The sequence below is a fragment of the Cibotium barometz genome, chromosome 34 (assembly GCF_041138505.1).
Source record: "Cibotium barometz isolate CiBa-2024 chromosome 34, ASM4113850v1, whole genome shotgun sequence".
Taxonomy (NCBI): Eukaryota; Viridiplantae; Streptophyta; class Polypodiopsida; order Cyatheales; family Cibotiaceae; genus Cibotium; species Cibotium barometz.
Window position 1 is genome coordinate 47,696,418 of NC_141079.1, and position 18,907 is coordinate 47,715,324.

Sequence of the window (18,907 nt, forward strand, 5' to 3'; positions counted from 1 at the left end):
CGTGCTATGTAGCATGATCCACAATAGAATATGTTTGCCTGTTTTGCAGAAAACTGCACTGTCAAAATTTTTACAGAAAATGACGAAAACACCTGTGCAGAACTGCAATGCAAAAACGGAGCCCGAAACGACCTCAGATGCGGTTTCTGAGAACGCATAGCCCTAAGGGCTGATTTTGTAGAGTATAGGGACTTGCAAGCGATCGTGAAAGCTCACCTCAATCGGAGAATGTAAGTCGGAGGGTGCTGGCGGCATAGCCCTGGGAGCCGATGCCTGCTCTGATACCAATTGTTGGAATTAGGGTTGCAGGAAAGCACACAAAGCTTGGAGAAGAAGGAGCAAGAATGCACACAACACACAATGTATTAGATTGTGTCAATGTACAAAAGATAAGTTAGCCCTAGAAGGATGGGCGTATATACAAGCCGGGGGAAAAAACCTCCTAAAGAGGGAAAAAGTGCCCCAGCGGTCCTAAGTGTGTTCACACACATCACTGCCTATATATATATATGGCAACAGATTTGTAAGGGCACATGCATCATTACCTTTGGTTAAAGGCTCAGCCAACAACAATACTCTTTGAGATGGATCTTTCACCAAAAACATGCTTACCTTCTCCAAGCTTCAAGCACAAATCCAGAATGGACTTCACTATACCCCACATGTTCAAAGTGTTCAAATTGATCTAAGCAGCGAACTCCTTTGGCTTATAACTTTGGATACTGAGAATACATAGTTAAAATGATCTTTTGCTTGAACCTTAGAGAAATACCCTAGGTATCCTCATCAACTTCAATGGAGGCTTTAGAATCATCATCAATACTTAGCCCCAACTTCAACATTTGGTGAATGTGGTTCCCAAACGTAGTATATTCGCGTCCTCTAGACTGAATCTGGATGTTAGCAAGGCAATCTCAAACAAAAGCCAAAAAAGATCCTCGGCCAACTTGTCATTCTACAACATCTATAGCATCATCAAGCTCAAGCGGCCAAGGCTTCATCATCTTGTTTACTAAAGGCTTAGCCGACGTGATCATATGTGAAGAAGAGCGTAGAACTTCAAAGTGTAGAGAAGTGCTACAGCATCACTAAGCTCAAGCAAGATTTTAGCTTACAAGAGTGGCCGCCAACAACAAAAGAAAACTTTGCAAAATTCATTTCTAGACTTTTCACACTTTGTGATCTTCCACATTAGCTCCTTCCACACCCTTACCCATTCTTTGTCCTCTATATCTTTTGGCCCATCCACACCTTGACTATTTTTACCCATCCATAGCCCTACTTAGATGGTCATTCTACATGTACTACTAGTTTGATTTTTGACCATTTACACTTTCCCCAATCCACACTTATTGTGTCATTTTTGGTTCACATGCCTTCTGTGTGAAGTGTGATCCACACATTTAGTCTTTGTGAGACTTGCTTGAGAGTATGGATTTTGATGCATCATGGAGATGTCTTGGGATATGGGTGAGATTGCCTTATGATTTCACCAAAGGCATGACTTATAATGAAATTCGGCATGGATGGATGATGCATAGCTATGTTGATGATGCATATGTTGATAGAGATGGCTACATGATGAAAAATGATGATCATGATTGTTATTCATCAGAAGCATCCTATGAGTATGGTGTGACAGGATGGAGTCCTTCCAGGGCATGTTCGATGTATGCTGCCATCGCAATGGTGTTCACATGGGCCTCGATAAGGATGCATGTTTTCAACATGGTATCAAAGCCTAGATTGTGATGTTGGAAGCTAAGACCTCAACTAAAGTGTGGCTTGAGGGGGGGTGTTGGAGATGCAATCCACACTTCTAGAGAGAACCAGCTCATATGGTAAGACTAGGTTTGAATCTTGGCAAGTTGAGGTTTCTACAAATTGGATTACCAGAGGTCACCTAACACCTTAAGGTTTTGGGGTTTGGATGGCTAGACCAATTTGTGGAACACCTCAGTTAAGCGCGCTTGTGCAGGGCCACAACTGGGATGGGTGACCTCCGTGGAAGTGGGAGGATCCATATTGATAGAGTGTATATTCCTTGTTTTCTGAACTGTATCCCACAAATATGCATTTAACTGCCTTATCATCAAGCTTGCTGCATTGTTGCTCAGGCACAAGAGCATAAGAAAGACAACCAAAAACACGCAAATGAGCCACAGAAGGCTTCCTGCCATGCCAGGGTATTTGTTCAACACATAGTTTGCGCACATAGTTGCCTCTAACCAAAAACCATGAGGTAAATCTTGGGCTTTCACCATACATCGTGCCATCTCCATGAGAGATCTGTTCTTCCTCTCAGCCACACCATTTTGCTGAGGTGTGTATAGCACTGTACTGTTGGAATTAGGGTTGCAGGAATGCACACACAACTTCAAGAAGATGAGGAAGCTTGAGCACAACACAGTAGTGTATTATGAGTGCCAAAATGAAAGATAACAAGCCCTAGAAGATAATGGGCGTATATACAATGCACGGGGGAAAAAACCTCCTAGTGAGGGAAAAAGTGCCCCGGCGGTCCTAAGTGTGTTCACACACATCACTACTATAATATGGTAACAAATCCCCCCTGGAGTGATGCGGTGAACAAGAGCTAGCACTCATGTATAGGGAAGTGTCTAGCTATGTGGACGAATCCACAAAAGGGAGTAAGCCCAAAGCTTTGCGAAAAGCTTCGAACTTCTCACGAGGCAGAGCCTTTGTGAAAAGGTCTGCAAGGTTATCCTGTGTTGGCACATAAGCCAAACTGATCTCTCCTGCAGAGAGTCTCTCCCTGACATAATGGTAGTGCACCTCAATGTGCTTCGTACGAGCATGGAACACTGGGTTCCGCGCAACTGCCAATGCGCTCTGACTGTCAGTGAAGATGGTGGTGGCAGATGGCTGCCCAACACCCAAATCAGCCATAAGGCGTCTGAGCCACACACACTCAACCGTAGCTGTGAAAGCTGCCCTGTACTCAGCTTCACAACTAGAAGTGGCCACAGTAGGCTGCTTCTTGCTCAACCATGATATGCATGAGCTTCCAAGCATGAAGCAAAAACCACTCGTGGACACGCGTGTGTCATAACAACCAGCCCAGTCAGAATCTGAAAAAGCATGTAAATCTGGCGGCAATGATCCCCCCTTGGGATAAAACAACCCAAGATGCCGAGTACCACTCAAATAGCGAAAGATACGCTTCACTGCCTGCCAATGCTTAATGCCTGGGCTATGCATAAATCTGCTCACCTGTGAGACTGCAAACTGAATGTCTGGCCTCGTAATGCATACATAAATGAGGCAACCAACAGCTGTCTGATAGAGTGTGACATCAAAGTGATCTCCAGCATCATGAAGACTCAACTTCAAACCTGTCTCCATTGGAGTAGCAATAGGCTTGCAGTCTTCAAGGCCAAATCTCCGCAACAATGTTTCAATATACTTTGTTTGACACAAAGCAATACCTCCATCACACTGCTTAAATTGTATCCCCAAATAATGATGCAAATGCCCCAAATCTGACATCTCAAAAGAGGCATTCAAATCAGCCTTAAAATCAGCAATATGACTCTCATTTGGTCCTGTGAGCAGCATGTCATCGACATAGAGAGCAATGATTAGATGTACACCATCCACACGTTTAGCATACAAAGTGCTTTCTGTTGGACTATTCTGAAACCCATGTGCAGTCAAATATGCATGTATTTTTTCATACCAAGCTCGTGGAGCTTGCTTTAAACCATATAAAGCCTTTTTTAACCTGCACACTTTGTTTTCCTGCCCTCTTTGAACAAAACCACGAGGCTGCGATACATACACCTCCTCATGCAAATCTCCATTTAAGAACGCAGTCTTTATGTCCAGCTGATGTACATTCCAACCATTATGAGCTGCTAATGCACAGATGCTACGAACAGTGGTCATACGACATGTGGGAGCAAAAGTCTCATCAAAATCAATGCCCTTCTCTTGAGCATAACCTTTTGCAACAAGCCTAGCCTTATGGCGATCCACTGTGCCATCAGGCTTACGCTTCAATTTGTATACCCACTTAGTGCCAATGGCCTTCTTGCCAGGGGGCAAGTCACATAAAGACCATGTACCATTCTTCATAATAGCATCGTATTCTGCTTGCATAGCAGCCATCCAATTTTCTGAACTTTGTGCCTCATCAAATGAAACAGGCTCACTTTCATCGCACATACTAGAAATAGCCAATGCATAACAATCTGACGCATAAGAGGCACCATGAGAGCCAGAACGAGTGCGACTAGACAAAGGGGCATCCAACTTGCTGTCACGCAAAGTCTGCACCAGCCATCTAGGCATATTCCTAGAGCCTTCAATCTCTTGTCTCTCATCCTCAAGTGCATCATGCACATCTGCATCAGATATAGGCTGATCTGTGCCATCATTTAAAACCTGCATAGGCTGAAAAACTGCCTCATGAGGTATTGCACTTGACTGTGCACCACTGAAAAGAGGCAACAATGTATCATAGACATCACGTGAGCTGATATCTGTCTCCTTAGTACATGAAACCAAGGGCTGAACTGCATCTTCCACAAATACAACATCACGGCTAACCAAAATGCGCTTTGTCTGTGGATGATACAAACGATAGCCTTTGCTCTCAGCACTATATCCAACAAAAATACATTTGACAGCTTTGTCATCCAATTTTCTGCGATGTTGCACAGGCACTAATGCATATGCCAGGCAACCAAAAACACGTAAATGGCCAACAGATGGCTTGCGGCCATGCCAAGCCTCATATGGAGTGACAACCTGTAATGCTTTGGTGGGACACCTGTTTAGTACATAAGTGGCACACATGACAGCCTCAAGCCAAAAACCATGTGGTAGACTTTGACTCTTAACCATACATCTTGCCATTTCCATGAGAGACCTGTTTTTTCTCTCAGCCACACCATTTTGCTGTGGTGTATACGGCACTGTACATTGGTGTTTTATCCCACGCTCAGCCAGAAATGCATTAAATTCTGAAGACATATACTCCCCCCCTCGATCTGAACGGAGGGTGCCCATCTTACTTTCTGACACATTTTCAGCCATAACCAAAAACTGTTTGAAGCACAAAAACACTTCGGACTTTGCCTTCAAAGGATATACCCATGCATGCCTGGTAAAATCATCAATGAAAGTCACGAAGTAAAGGTAGTTTCCAAATGATGGAGTTTGCATGGGACCACAAACATCACTGTGAACAAGCTGCAATCTGCGTTCAGCTCTCACTGATCCATCTTTGGGAAAGGAAGCACGCTGCATTTTACCCAATATGCAGCCCTCACAAACATGCTTGACAGGTGCCTCAAGCTTAGGCAAAGAAGACACCATTTCAGATTTCTGCAGGCGCAGCAAACTTGCAAAATTCAGATGACCAAAACGTGCATGCCACAGTTTTGCATTTGAAATAGCCTGCGTATCCATAATAGCACATGCTGAATCCTCTACACATTTGCCATCCATATTGAGCTTATACAGCCCTCGACATAGTGAACCAGATGCTACAATGATGTCACCACAAGAGAGATCATGAACAGTACATCTGTCATCCACAAATTTTACAACCAAACCTGTTTTGGCAAATGCGGAGACTGACAGCAGATTCTTTTTGATCCCTGGCACATACAATGCATCAAAAAGTGTAAAGGTGTTGCCATTTGCAACATTCAGCACAATCTGTCCAACTCCTTTAACGGGATAAGAGGAGTTATTGGCACAAGTGACAGTATTCCCTGTGGGAGCAGACTCAAGGAAAGTGAATAAACTGCGCTGCGAGGTGATATGCTTAGTGGCACCACTGTCAAAGTACCATACATCTGAATCTACTGCAGACATACATGTGTCATGCAAAGATGGGTCATAACTGCACTGCGCATTGAATGCCCATTCTGTATCTAGCACAACATTAGCAGATTCATTGTTAGAAGGAGAGGCATCTGCAACAGCCATACCAGCCTCTTTCTTCTTAGCCTCTTTCGCAGCCAGCTTAGGACACGCTTTGATGACATGATCATTTCCCTTACAGTACTTGCAAAATGTCTTCTGTTTGTCACCTTTCTTCTCATCTTTGTCTTCCTTCTTTGGTTGCGCAGCATTTGCAGATTTCTGCTTACTAGAAGAAAAGCCAGCTTTACCTTTCCCGCTTCTCTGATTAGCAACGAAAGCTTGATCTGCGACACGCATAATATTCCTGTTTTGCCTTGACTGGTCTTCTTGCAGCAAAACAGAAACTAACTCCTCAAATGATAAGGCATTGGGATTGCCTTTCATCATCAAGCGAAGAGTGGAAGCAAAACCCTGATAAGAATCTGGTAGACCATTCAAAACAGTCTGCACAAGTGAACTGTCTGATAGGATTTCATCTGCAGAAATGAGCTGCTCTTTGAAATCCTTGATCTTTGTCAAAAAGCTATCCATAGAATCACCTTCGTTCATATGCTCACTCTCCAACTGTTTTCGGAGGTAAGCAACACGAGCCTCATTTCTTGCCTGATACAATGTGGCAAGTACATCCCAAGCATCCTTAGAAGTCCTGCAGGAGCGAATATGTGGGATAATGGTACGTTTGACAGACAGCGCAATCAAGGCATGAGCCTGCGCATCTCTACCATCCCAACGAATCTGCTCTGCTGAAAGTGGTGGTTCTCGAACAGCTGCTACAGCACTTGTGCCTGCACCATCATCAACAGTACCTGTTTCTGATGTGTTTGCAGCATTCCCAGCCACAATAGGACGTGCATCAATACCCTGCACAATGTTCCATAACCCCTTTGCTACCAATACATGTCGCATCATATATGCCCACAATGGATAGTTGGTGCCATCCAACTTATCCTCAGCAGCCAACATGCGAAATACATCATTGTTGTCAGCCATGGCCAATGACTGTACTACTAGATGTAAATGCTGTCTGTAAGAGGAAAACCTGTATAAAATCGACCTGTGCTATGTAGCACAGCCCAAAACAGACGAATGGGCACCTGTCCTGCAGATTTTAATCTTGACAGAAAATCTGCACAGTAGGACGAATTTGCCTGCGCAGTACTTGGAATGCAAAAACGGAGGGCGAAATGACCTCAGATCAAAATTCTGAAATGACCAAGCCCTACGGGCTCTCCCACGGCATATACTAACCTGCAGACGCTCGTGAAACCTCGTCGCAAACGGAGGAGATGAAGCGGCAGGTGCCGGTGATGCTGCCCGGGAGGAGGAAGCCTGCTCTGATACCAATTGTTGGAATTAGGGTTGCAGGAATGCACACACAACTTCAAGAAGATGAGGAAGCTTGAGCACAACACAGTAGTGTATTATGAGTGCCAAAATGAAAGATAACAAGCCCTAGAAGATAATGGGCGTATATACAATGCACGGGGGAAAAAACCTCCTAGTGAGGGAAAAAGTGCCCCGGCGGTCCTAAGTGTGTTCACACACATCACTACTATAATATGGTAACATGTACATTGATGCCTTATGCCTTTTTCAACCATACATGCATGAAATTCCTTGGATATATACTCCCCCCCCCTCGATTTGAACGAAGGGTGCCAACTTTACATTCACATGCATTTTCAACCATGGATACGAAGTGCCTAAGGCACATAAAAACCTCTGACTTCTGCTTTAATAGAGATACACCCAGCTATATCTGGAGTAATCATCCATAAAAGTGACAAAGTATAGATATTCCCCAATAGATGGTGTCCTCATATAGGACCACATACATCACTATGTATAAGCTATAATTTCTTAACAGCTCTCACATATCCATCCTTTGGAAATAATGCCTAATGCATTTTACCAAGAATACACCCCTCACATACATGTCTAGTAGAGGTCTCAAGAGTTGGCACTCAGACACCATATTGTGCCTTTGAAGGTGTAACAAACTGCCATAATGTAGATGGCCAAATTGTGCATGCCATAATTCTGCATCACTCATAGCACGAATCGTAGACACTAAGCAAGCATCACATTGCAACTTCTCAAATACATCCATCTTATATAGGCCATGAAACAAGGTACCTGAGGAGGCAATGATAGAATAACCATCATTTCTATCCTGAACTGTACATTTGTCATCCACAAATTTCATCGTCAAGCCTGACAAGGCCAAGGCTGAAACTAACAGCAAGTTCTTCTTAATGCCTGGCACATATGAAACTTTAGAAAGAGTAAATGCGCCTCCATTTGCAGCAGTGAGCATAACTCTACCAACTCCTCTGACAGGATATGAGGAACCATTTGCACATGTGATGATTCCTACACTTGGGACAGATTCTAGAGATGAGAATGAATTTTTTTTGTGAAGAAATGTGATTACTAGCACCACTGTCAAAGTACTAAGCATCCGATTCTACCACTAACATATGCATACATCATGAACAGAAGGGTCATAACTGCAATGTACAATCCATGCCCAATCATCGTGAGCAAAACTTGCAGATGCATCAGCCACCACAGCCATGCCCGATTCTTTCTTTTTCTCCTTCTCTAGTCTTTTCTTGCACTCAGGTATGTAGTGCCCTGGTTTCCTGCACTAGTGACACTTGCCCTTATTTTTAGGCTTATCACCTTCTTTCTCTGCATCCTTACCTGAGGATTCTGATTTTAGCTTATAGCCAACATGCGAAGAAGCTTTACCTTTGCCTTCTTTCTGATTGGCAACAAAAGCTTAGTCACTAACTCACATATTAGATCTGTTTTGCCTAGACTGCTTTTCTTGCAAGAGTACTGAAACCAGCTCATCAAATGTAAGGGCATTTGGATTTCCCTTCATCATGAATCTAAGGCTAGAGGAAAAACTCTGATAAGAATCCGACAATGCATCGAAAACTATGGGCACACCAATGTACTATCAGGATATATCTCATCCACACTAGCAAGCTATTCCTTAAAATCTTTGATCTTGGTCAAGAAGCTGTCCACTGAGTCTCCCTCATTCATGTACTCAGACTCTAACTGTTTGCGCAGATATTCAACACGTGCTTCATTGCGCACCTGGTATAATGCAGCAAGTGCATCCCATGCATGTTTAAAGTCTTACATGACTGAATATGAGGAATAATGCTTCGCTTCACAGAAAGTGCAAGCAATGCATGTGCCTATGCATCTCTTCCATCCCATCTTGTTTGAGCAGCAATGGGAGGTACTGGTGGTGCATGTGGAGGAGCTACATCTGTATCAGATTCTACTTCAGATGTACCTAAAACACCTGGTTGCACTGGTAGTTGTGAAACAAAACGAGTTTCACTACCACTGACCACATTCCAAAGGCCTTTAGCAACCAGTACATGCCTCATCATATAGGACCACAATGGGTAGTTAGTCCCATCAAGTTTGTCCTCAGCAAACAACAAGTTGAATACATCACTACTGCCAGCCATAACTTTCTACCAAATGCAAAATCTTTCAACACACTGAAAGTACTCAGTATTCATTGAATGCAACCCTGGATGCTGCTAATTGACTGAATCACCTGCTGCTGCAAAGTGTATGAAAAATAACACAGAGTAGAGAATAGAGTATTACTAGCAAAAGTATGATGGTCGATGTTGTTGATGAAGATACTGTAGATGCTGCTGCACACTAAATCTTTTCCGCTACACAACCCAAACACCCAAAATCGAGCAGATGTTGGAATTAGGGTTGCAGGAAAGTACACAAAGCTTGGAGAAGAAGAAGCAAGAATGCACACAACACACACTGCATTAGATTGTGTCAATGTACAAAGATAAGTTAGCCCTAGAATGATGGGCGTATATACAAGTCGGGGGAAAAAACCTCCTAAAGAGGGAAAAAGTGCCCTGGCGGTCCTAAGTGTGTTCACACACATCACTACCTATATATATGGCAACAAATCTCCCCTGGGAGTGATGGTGTGAACGAGAGCTGGCACTCATGTACTCATGTATAGGGAAGTGCCATGCCCAAAGTAGATCAATACACAAAGGGGAGCAAGCCCCAAAGTTTTGCGGAAAGCTTCAAACTTCTCTCATGAGGAAGCGCCTTTGCGAAAAGATCGGCGAGGCTGTCGGCACATATGCCAAGCTGATCTCTCCTGCCTGCTGAGAGTCTCTCCCTGACATAGTGATAATGCACCTCAATGTGCTTTGTGCGAGCATGAAAAACTGGGTTTCTCGCAACAACTGCCAATGCGCTCTAACTGTCAGTGTAGATAGAGGTGGCAGACTCCTGTCCAACACCCAAGTCAGCCCATAAGTCGTCTGAGCCGCCACACACACTCAACCGTAGCTGTGAAAGCTACCCTGTACTCAGCTTCACAACTAGAAGTGGCCACAGTAGGTTGCTTCTTTCTCAACCAAGATATGCATGAGCTACCAAGCATGAAATAAAAACCACTTGTGGACACTCTTATGTCATAGCAACCATCCCAATCTGAGTCCGAAAAAGCATGTAAATCCGGCGGCAACGATCCTCCCTTGGGATAAAACAACCCAAGATGTATGGTGTCACTCAAGTAGCGAAAGATGCGTTTAACTGCCTTCCAATGCGTTTAACTGCCTTCCAATGCTGAGACTCTGGGCTATGCATAACTTGCTCACCTGTGAGACTGCAAATTGAATGTCCGGCCTTCCAATGCGTTTAACTGCCTTCCAATGCGTTTAACTGCCTTCCAATGCTGAGACTCTGGGCTATGCATAACTTGCTCACCTGTGAGATTGCAAATTGAATGTCCGGCCTCGTAATGCATACATAAATGAGGTAACCATAGAGTGTGACATCAAAGTGATCTCCAGCATCATGAAGACTCAACTTCAAACCAGTCTTCATTGGAGTAGCAATAGGCTTGCAGTCTTCAAGGCCAAATCTCCGCAACAATGTCTCAATATACTTTGTCTGACACAAAGCAATACCTCCATCACACTGCTTAAATTGTATCCCCAAATAATGATGCAAATGCCCCAAATCTGACATCTCAAAAGAGGCGTTCAAGTCAGCCTTAAAATCAGCAATATGACTCTCATTTGGTCCTGTGAGTAGCATGTCATCGACATAGAGAGCAATGATTAGATGTACATCATCCACACGTTTAACATACAAAGTGCTTTCTATTGGACTATTCTGAAAACCATGTGCAGTCAAATATGCATGTATCTTTTCATACCAAGCTCGTGGAGCTTGCTTTAAACCATATAAAGCCTTTTTCAACCTGCACACTTTGTTTTCCTGCCCTCTTTGAACAAAACCACGAGGCTGCGATACATACACCTCCTCATGCAAATCTCCATTCAAGAACGCAGTCTTTATGTCCAACTGATGTACATTCCAACCATTATGAGCTGCCAATGCACAAATGCTACGAATGGTAGTCATACGACAAGTGGGAGCAAAGGTCTCATCAAAATCAATGCCCTTTTCTTGAGTATAACCCTTTACAAACAAGTCTAGCTTTACAGAGCGATCAACACTACCATCTAGCTTTCATTTCAACTTAAAAACCCACTTACATCCAATGACCTTTTTACCAATAGGCAAATCACACAAAGACCATGTACCATTCTTCATTATAGCATCATATTCACTTTGCATTGTAGCCAACCAATTTTTTTATTGTTGTGCCTCATCAAATGAAAGAGGTTCTTCCTCTTCACACATACTAGACACAGCCAAAGCATAACAATTTGATGCATAAGAGGCATGCTGAAAACCTGAACAAGTACGACTAGAAATAGGTGCATCAATTTTGCTATCACGCAAGGTTTGCACCAGCCATTTAGGCATACCTCTAGCCTGCTCATTTTCAGCCCTATCCTCATAAATTACATCCTGTAAATCTACATCATCAGAAATAGGCTAATCTATGATGTCGTTTGAAATCTAGATAGGCTGAATATTTACCTCATTAGGACTTACATTTGAATTCCCACCTGTAAACAAAGGCAACAACGTATCAAATACATTCCGTGAGCTCACACCTGTCTCTTTGGTATATGATAACAAAGGCTGCACAACATCTTCCGCAAAAACAACATCTCGACTAATCAAGATACGCTTTGACTGTGGATGATACAATCTGTAACCCTTGCTGTAACCAACAAAAATGCATTTGACAGCCTTATCATCCAATTTTCTACGTTGTTGCATAGGCACTAAAGCATAGGCCAAGCAACCAAAGACACGCAAGTGACCAATAGAAGGCTTCTTGCCATGCCAAGCTTCGTATGGAGTAATAGACTGCAAGGCCTTAGTGGGACACCTGTTGAGTACAGCAGCACACATGACAGCCTCAAGCCAAAACGCATGCTTGACCATACATCGTGCCATCTCCATAACTGACCTGTTTTTCCACTCAGTAATACCATTTTGCTGAGGGGTATACGGCACTGTACATTGGTGTTTTATCCCATGACTAGCCAAAAATGCATCACTCTTTAGACATGTACTCCCTCCCTCGATCAGAAGGAGGGTGCCCACAGTACAATTGGATACATTTTCAACCATAAGTAAAAACTGTTTGAAGCAGAAAAACACTTCGAACTTTGCCTTCAATGGATATACCCATGCATGCCTTGAGTAATCATCAATGAAAGTCACGAAGTACAAGTGTTTACCAAATGACGGAGTTTGCATAGGCCCACATACATCACTATATACAAGTTGCAATTTGTGAGTGGCCCGCACAGAACCATCCTTTGGGAACACAGAACGCTGCATTTTGCCCAAAATACAACCTTCACAAACATGTTTTAATGGTGCCTCAAGAGGGGGCAATGAAGCAACCATATCAAATTTCTGCAAACGCAGCAAACTAGCAAAGTTCAGATGACCAAAACGAGCATGCCATAGTTTTGCATTTGAAACTGCCTTTTCATCAGAAACTACATTTGCTGAATCTTCCACACACTTGTCATAAGAATTGAGCCTATACAGCCCACGGTGCCAGGTGCAATAATCGTATCACCAAAAGTTAAATCATGAACAATACATCTGTCATCCGTGCAAATTTGATACAAGTCCAAGTCTAGCAAGTGTAGAGACAGACAATAGATTCTTGTTTATCCCTGGCACATACAAAGCATCTGAAAGTGTGAAAGCGCTGCCATTTGCAGCAGTATAAGCATAATTTTACCAATGCCCTTCATCACTGGGTAAGACGCATTATTGGCACATATGACAGTATTTCCATTAAGAACAACCTCAAGACAAGTGAACATATCACGATGCAAGGTAATGTGCTTTGTAGCACCACTATAAAAATACCATACATTAGAGTCAACAGAAACTGCCAAACATGCATCATGTACAGATGGGTCATACTGGCAATACACGCTAAATGCCCATTCTGTATCCTGCACAACATTTGCAAAATCTGCATTTGTAGAAGCATCCACTATTGTGGCTGCATTTAACTCTTTCCTCTTTGCCTCTTTAGCCTTTAGCTTAGGGCAATTCTTAATGACATGATTAGTTGCCTTGCAGCAATAGTTGCACCTGATCTTTTTCTTGCCTTTATCAAGAACCTTCTCAGACCTATTGTTGCTACTTGTGGAAGGAGAAGAAGTTGCAGACCTACTAATAAGAGAAGAAATAGTGGAAGGAGCTGCCTTACCACTTCTTCCCTGCTGGGCAGCAATAAATGCATGATCAACTGCACGCTGCCTAGCCGTGTTTCGCCTGGACTGCGCTTCTTGCAAGAGCTTGTTGACTAAAGTATCATACTTGACAACATCAGGTCTGTCCTCAGTAACAAGTCTCCACGTGGAAGCAAAAGTCTGAAATGATTCAGGTGAAGCATCAAGAACAGTCTGCACAAGAGAATGATCAGGAATAATCTCACCTACAGAAATCAACTGTTTCTTGAGATCTTTAATCTCAGCAAGAAAAACATTCATGTCATCATCTTCCTGCATAATCTTCGATTCTAGCTCTTTACGTAGGTAAGAGATTTTTGCCTCGTTACAACCTGCATACAAAACTAGCTAGAATATTCCAAGCCTGTTTTGCTGTTTTAGCTAAACGGAGATAATACCATTTATCTTTCATGTGAGAATATTTCTTCTATGTTCAATGAAGAATATGATGATGCTGATTAATCATATTGTTATCATGGATCATCATACACACATAGAGGGTTTGCACATGAGGAGATGGTCGATGGTTTAGCTCATGCCCATATACCTATTGATGCAGTGAATCATGTCTTTGACTTTTCGAGTGATGCTACATGGGATGACGGTAGGGGAATTTTTTTTGCGAGCAAATTCAGGCAAGCATAAGCCTAAATATGGCGAGCAGTTTTTTAATAATGGGGCTCTCTCTCTCTCTCTCTCTCTCTCTCTCTCATTTATATGTCTCTCTCTATTACACACTTTTGTGAGATATTGATAAAAGTCATTTACATGAGACATTGAATACAAAATGGAAAAGACTCTCTCTCTCTCTCTCTCTCTCTCTCTCTCTCTCTCTCTATTTTTGTCTCTCTTATCTATCTCTCTCAATCTCTCTGAATAGCAAAATAAAATTACTCCAATAAAAAGATACTATCTCTCTTATCTATGTCTCTCAATCTCTCTTAAACTCAATGGAGTTTATTGCTCCCTTCCCAATGGCTCACTCTATAAGTTATACCCTGCACTTGTTAGGAGGTCTTAAATAAATGATTATCATTTATGTTACATTTGTATTAGGGTTAGGATTAGTGTTAACTAGTTTTACTTCAGTGTTTTAAAAAGTAAAAATTTTAATTTTTTTAATTTTATGAGAAAATGTTATTTTTTATTATTCTTTTTAGTTTTCTAATGCGACTCTCTTTTTGTAGCTAGCTAATCTAAACTATGCGTCCATTTCACATTGCATATGCCATCTCTTAGTATTGCCATATATATAGACAGTGATGTGTGTGAACACACTTAGGACCGCCAGGGCACTTTTTCCCTCTTTTAGGAGGTTTTTTCCCCCGACTTGTATATACGCCCATCATTCTAGGGCTAACTTATCTTTGTACATTGACACAATCTAATACATTGTGTGTTGTGTGCATTCTTGTTTCTTCTTATCCAATCTTTGTGTGCTTTCCTGCAATCCTAATTCCAACAATTGGTATCAGAACAGGCATCGGCTCCCAGGGCTACGTTGCTAGCACCCTCTGATTCACGTTCTCCGATTGAGGTGAGCTTTCATGAGCGCTTGCAGGTCCCTATACTCTGCAGATAGGACCGTAGGGCTTTGCGTTCTCAGATATTGCATCTGAGGTCGTTTCGGGCTCTGTTTTTGCATTACAAGTTCTGTACATGTGTTTTCGTCATTTTATGCAGAAATTTCGACAGTGCAGTTTTCTGCAAAACATGCATACGTATTCTATTGTGGACCGTGCTACATAGCACGAGTTGTTTTTTGTTCTTTGCTTCATTATAGGCAGCTTTTGCATTAGTTTCAGTTAGTGGCCATGGCTGATAATAGCAATGATGTATTTCGCATGTTGTCTGCCTATTGTTGCTGATGACAAACTGGATGGAGACAGCAACTATCCACTTTGGGCATACATAATGCAGCATGTTTTGGTTGCAAAAGGAGTGTGGAACATTTTGCACGGTATGGATGTACGTCCAGGTTTTTTGTGGATGTGGAATCTGTTGAGGATGTTGTAGGTTCTAGCAGCTCTACTGTTTGCTGCTGTTTTACCCACTGCTGAACAAGCTCGTTTGGGATGGTAAAGATGCGCAGGCTCATGCCCCTTGATTGCACTTTCTATCAAACGTAACATCACTCCACATATTCGTTCAGCTAAAACAGTAAAACAGGCTTGGGATATTCTAGCTGGTTTGTATGCAGGTCGTAATAACGAGGCAAAAATCTCTTACCTGCGTAAAGAGCTAGAATCGAAGATTATGCTAGAAGATGATGACATAAATGTTTTTCTTGCTGAGATTAAAGATCTCAAGGAACAGTTGATTTCTGCAGGTGAGATTATTCCTGATCATTCTCTTGTGCAGACTGTTCTCGATGCTTTACCTGAGTCATATCAGACTTTTGCTTCCACGTGGAGACTTGTTTTTATTGCGGACACACTTGATGTTGTTAAGTATGATACTTTAGTCAACAAGCTCTTGCAAGAAGCGCAGTCCAGGTAAAACAGGGCTAGTTTAAAGGCAGCGTACAGTTGATCAAGCATTTGTTGCTGCCCAGTAGAGAAGAAGTGGTAAGGCAGCCCCTTCCACTGTTTCTTCTCCTATTAGTAGGTCTGCAACTTCTTCTCCTTCCACAGGTAGCAACAATAGATCTGGGAAGGCTCTTGATAAAGGCAAGAAAAAGATCAGGTGCAACTATTGTAAGGCAACTGATCATGTCATTAAGAATTACCCTAAAGAGGCAAAGAAGAAAGAGTCAAATGCAGCCACAATAGCGGATGCTTCTACAAATGCAGATTCTGCAAATGTTGTGCAGGATTTAGAATGGGCGTTTAACATGTATTGCCAGTATGACCCATCTGTACATGATGCATGTTTGGCAGTTTCTGTTGACTCTGATGTATGATATTTTGACAGTGGTGCTACAAAGCACATTACCTCGCATCGTGATATATTCACTTGTCTTGAGGTTGTCCCTCTAATGGGAATACTCTAATGGGAATACTGTCATATGTGCCATAATAATGCTTCTTACCCAGTGAAGGGCATTGGTAAAATTATGCTTACTGCTGCAAATGGCAGCGCTTTCACACTTTCAAATGCTTTGTATGTACTAGGGATAAACAAGAATGTATTGTCTGTCTCTGCGCTAGCTAGACTTGGACTTGTAGTCAAATTTGTGGATGATAGATGTACTATTCATGATTTGACTTTTGGTGATACGATTATTACATCTGGCACCTTGTTTCGTGGACTGTATAGGCTCAATTCTTATGACAAGTGTGTGGAAAATTCAACAAATGCAGTTTCTGATGAAAAGGCAGTTTCAGATGCAAAACTATGGCATGCTCATTTTGGTCATATGAACTTTGCTAGTTTGCTGCGTTTGCAGAAATTTGATATGGTTGCTTCATTGCCTCCTCTTGAGGCATCATTGAAACATGTTTGTGAAAGCTATATTTTGGGCAAAATACAGCGTTTTGCGTTTTCAAATGATGGTTCTGTGCGGGCCACTTGCAAATTTCAACTTGTACATAATGATGTATGTGAACCTATGCAAACTCTGTCATTTGGTAAACACTTGTACTTCTCGAGCATGCATATACTTGTCGCTTTGTTTCTTGATTACTCACTAAGCTTTGAGTGTATGCATGCCCATGTGGAAACATGACGTGACATGATGACATGGCAGCCACATTTGCCACGTCATATTGTCGAGCTTCGGCAATGTGACATGGTAGCCACGTCATGTTGCAAAACAACGAAGATGGGCCAACAATCCTAAACCCTGGCACCTGCCCGTTAAACCCCATCGTCTCTCTTAGCTAGCCCTGTGAACTTTGTGTTTCCCACCATAGGTAGCCCTGCAAACCCTAACACTTGTCACCATAGCTAGCCCTACAAAGTCTTAATCTCGGTCTCCTTTTGCCTCCATGGCCTGCGCTGCAAACCCTAGCTTGTTGTTTTCTCCCATGGACTCTTGCAGATCTACCGGGGTTTTATTTCCATGGCTTATAGATCGGACGACGACTACGATTACCTATTTAAGGTGGTTCTCATTGGAGACATCGAAGACGGCAACCATAGCAATCGTAGACGTTGGGAAGTAGACGGCGAAGATGGCAAATATGGCGATTGTAGCAAGGTCGAAGACGGCAATAATGGAGTGTGCGACAGGGGCTTGGCTGGTTGCGGCTGCCACAATAATGGAGTGTGCGTTTCAGGCGACAGAGGGGCTTGGCTGGTGACGTGGCTGGCGGCTGCCACGCATGACATGGCAGCTAACTGCCACATCAGCAATTTCGTTAAGTGGTGTTGACTCAAATTTCTAGTAGTATGCCTTCTACCTCAAGTACTTCCACCTGCAAACGGATGTCCCAATGCACAAATGATAGTTCTCACAACCTTGTGGTATTCCAAATAAACAACATTAATTTTTTATTTGCTAATGAGAAGTGAGAGAACCTGCACACAGATACATAGACACACACACACGTATTCTCATACTCACATGCATGAAAAAAAAAAAAAAGATAAGAGTAAGAACGATGATTGAACCTTTTAATCTCAATATTTTTATGATCATTCAAACTCAAAGAGTTGATATGCATTAGATCAGTGTTCTCAAGATCATTCCATGTAGTATATTAATTTTTTTTAAAAATACGTCGGTTTATATATTTTAATAATGAAACTATTAAATCTTTTCGTATTGGACTTAATTTGGTGTTCTTGTGTATCTTCATTGTGTAGCATCATTGTATAGCTTCATTTTCTTGCACTACAACAAGCAAATACATTGGCCTTATTGGGACCCAATTTGTTGTTCTTGTGTATCGTCTCTATCTTATCACTGTGATGTCATTTTGCAGATAGTGTTTTACGCATCATCTCTTATTATCAAGCATGGCATTAATTGATATGATGCAGGCCATACACAGGGGTAGGAATGCCATCCACATGTGCTTTAAGATGTAAAGCCAAGAATAACAAGTAATGTCATGACTAGTGAAGGTTTCCCCCATGAAACCAAAGGCCAAGTTGCTAGGTAGGCTTCCACGTGTGCGTGGCTCGCCCACATTATTCTAGTAACTACATTTAAAGGGATCGTCTAGATGAATCCATCTTACACACTTAGCAAGTTATAAATGTCAGGCTAGATGTGGAGGCTCTCATTGGGAAACCTTTATACATATGGTCAAATCCCACAACCACTACACACTGGGGTCAACAATGTAGGAGTGTGGCAAGCATCTTTATGATCATACACTTAGCTACATGGTAAGCAATGTTTTTTAATTTGAAAA

The 18,907-nt window shown here is 42.3% G+C and overlaps 1 protein-coding gene across 1 annotated transcript; it reads right to left on the bottom strand.

Moving 5' to 3' along the window:
• Positions 1-773: 773 nt before the first annotated feature.
• Positions 774-17,413, bottom strand: LOC147619118 (uncharacterized). The gene is made up of 3 exons (XM_086774417.1): positions 17,207-17,413; positions 13,119-13,691; positions 774-893 (listed from the first exon to the last, which is right to left on the bottom strand). Exons 1-3 carry the CDS (start codon positions 17,411-17,413, stop codon positions 774-776), a joined length of 900 nt encoding a protein of 299 aa, XP_086630543.1.
• Positions 17,414-18,907: the final 1,494 nt, after the last annotated feature.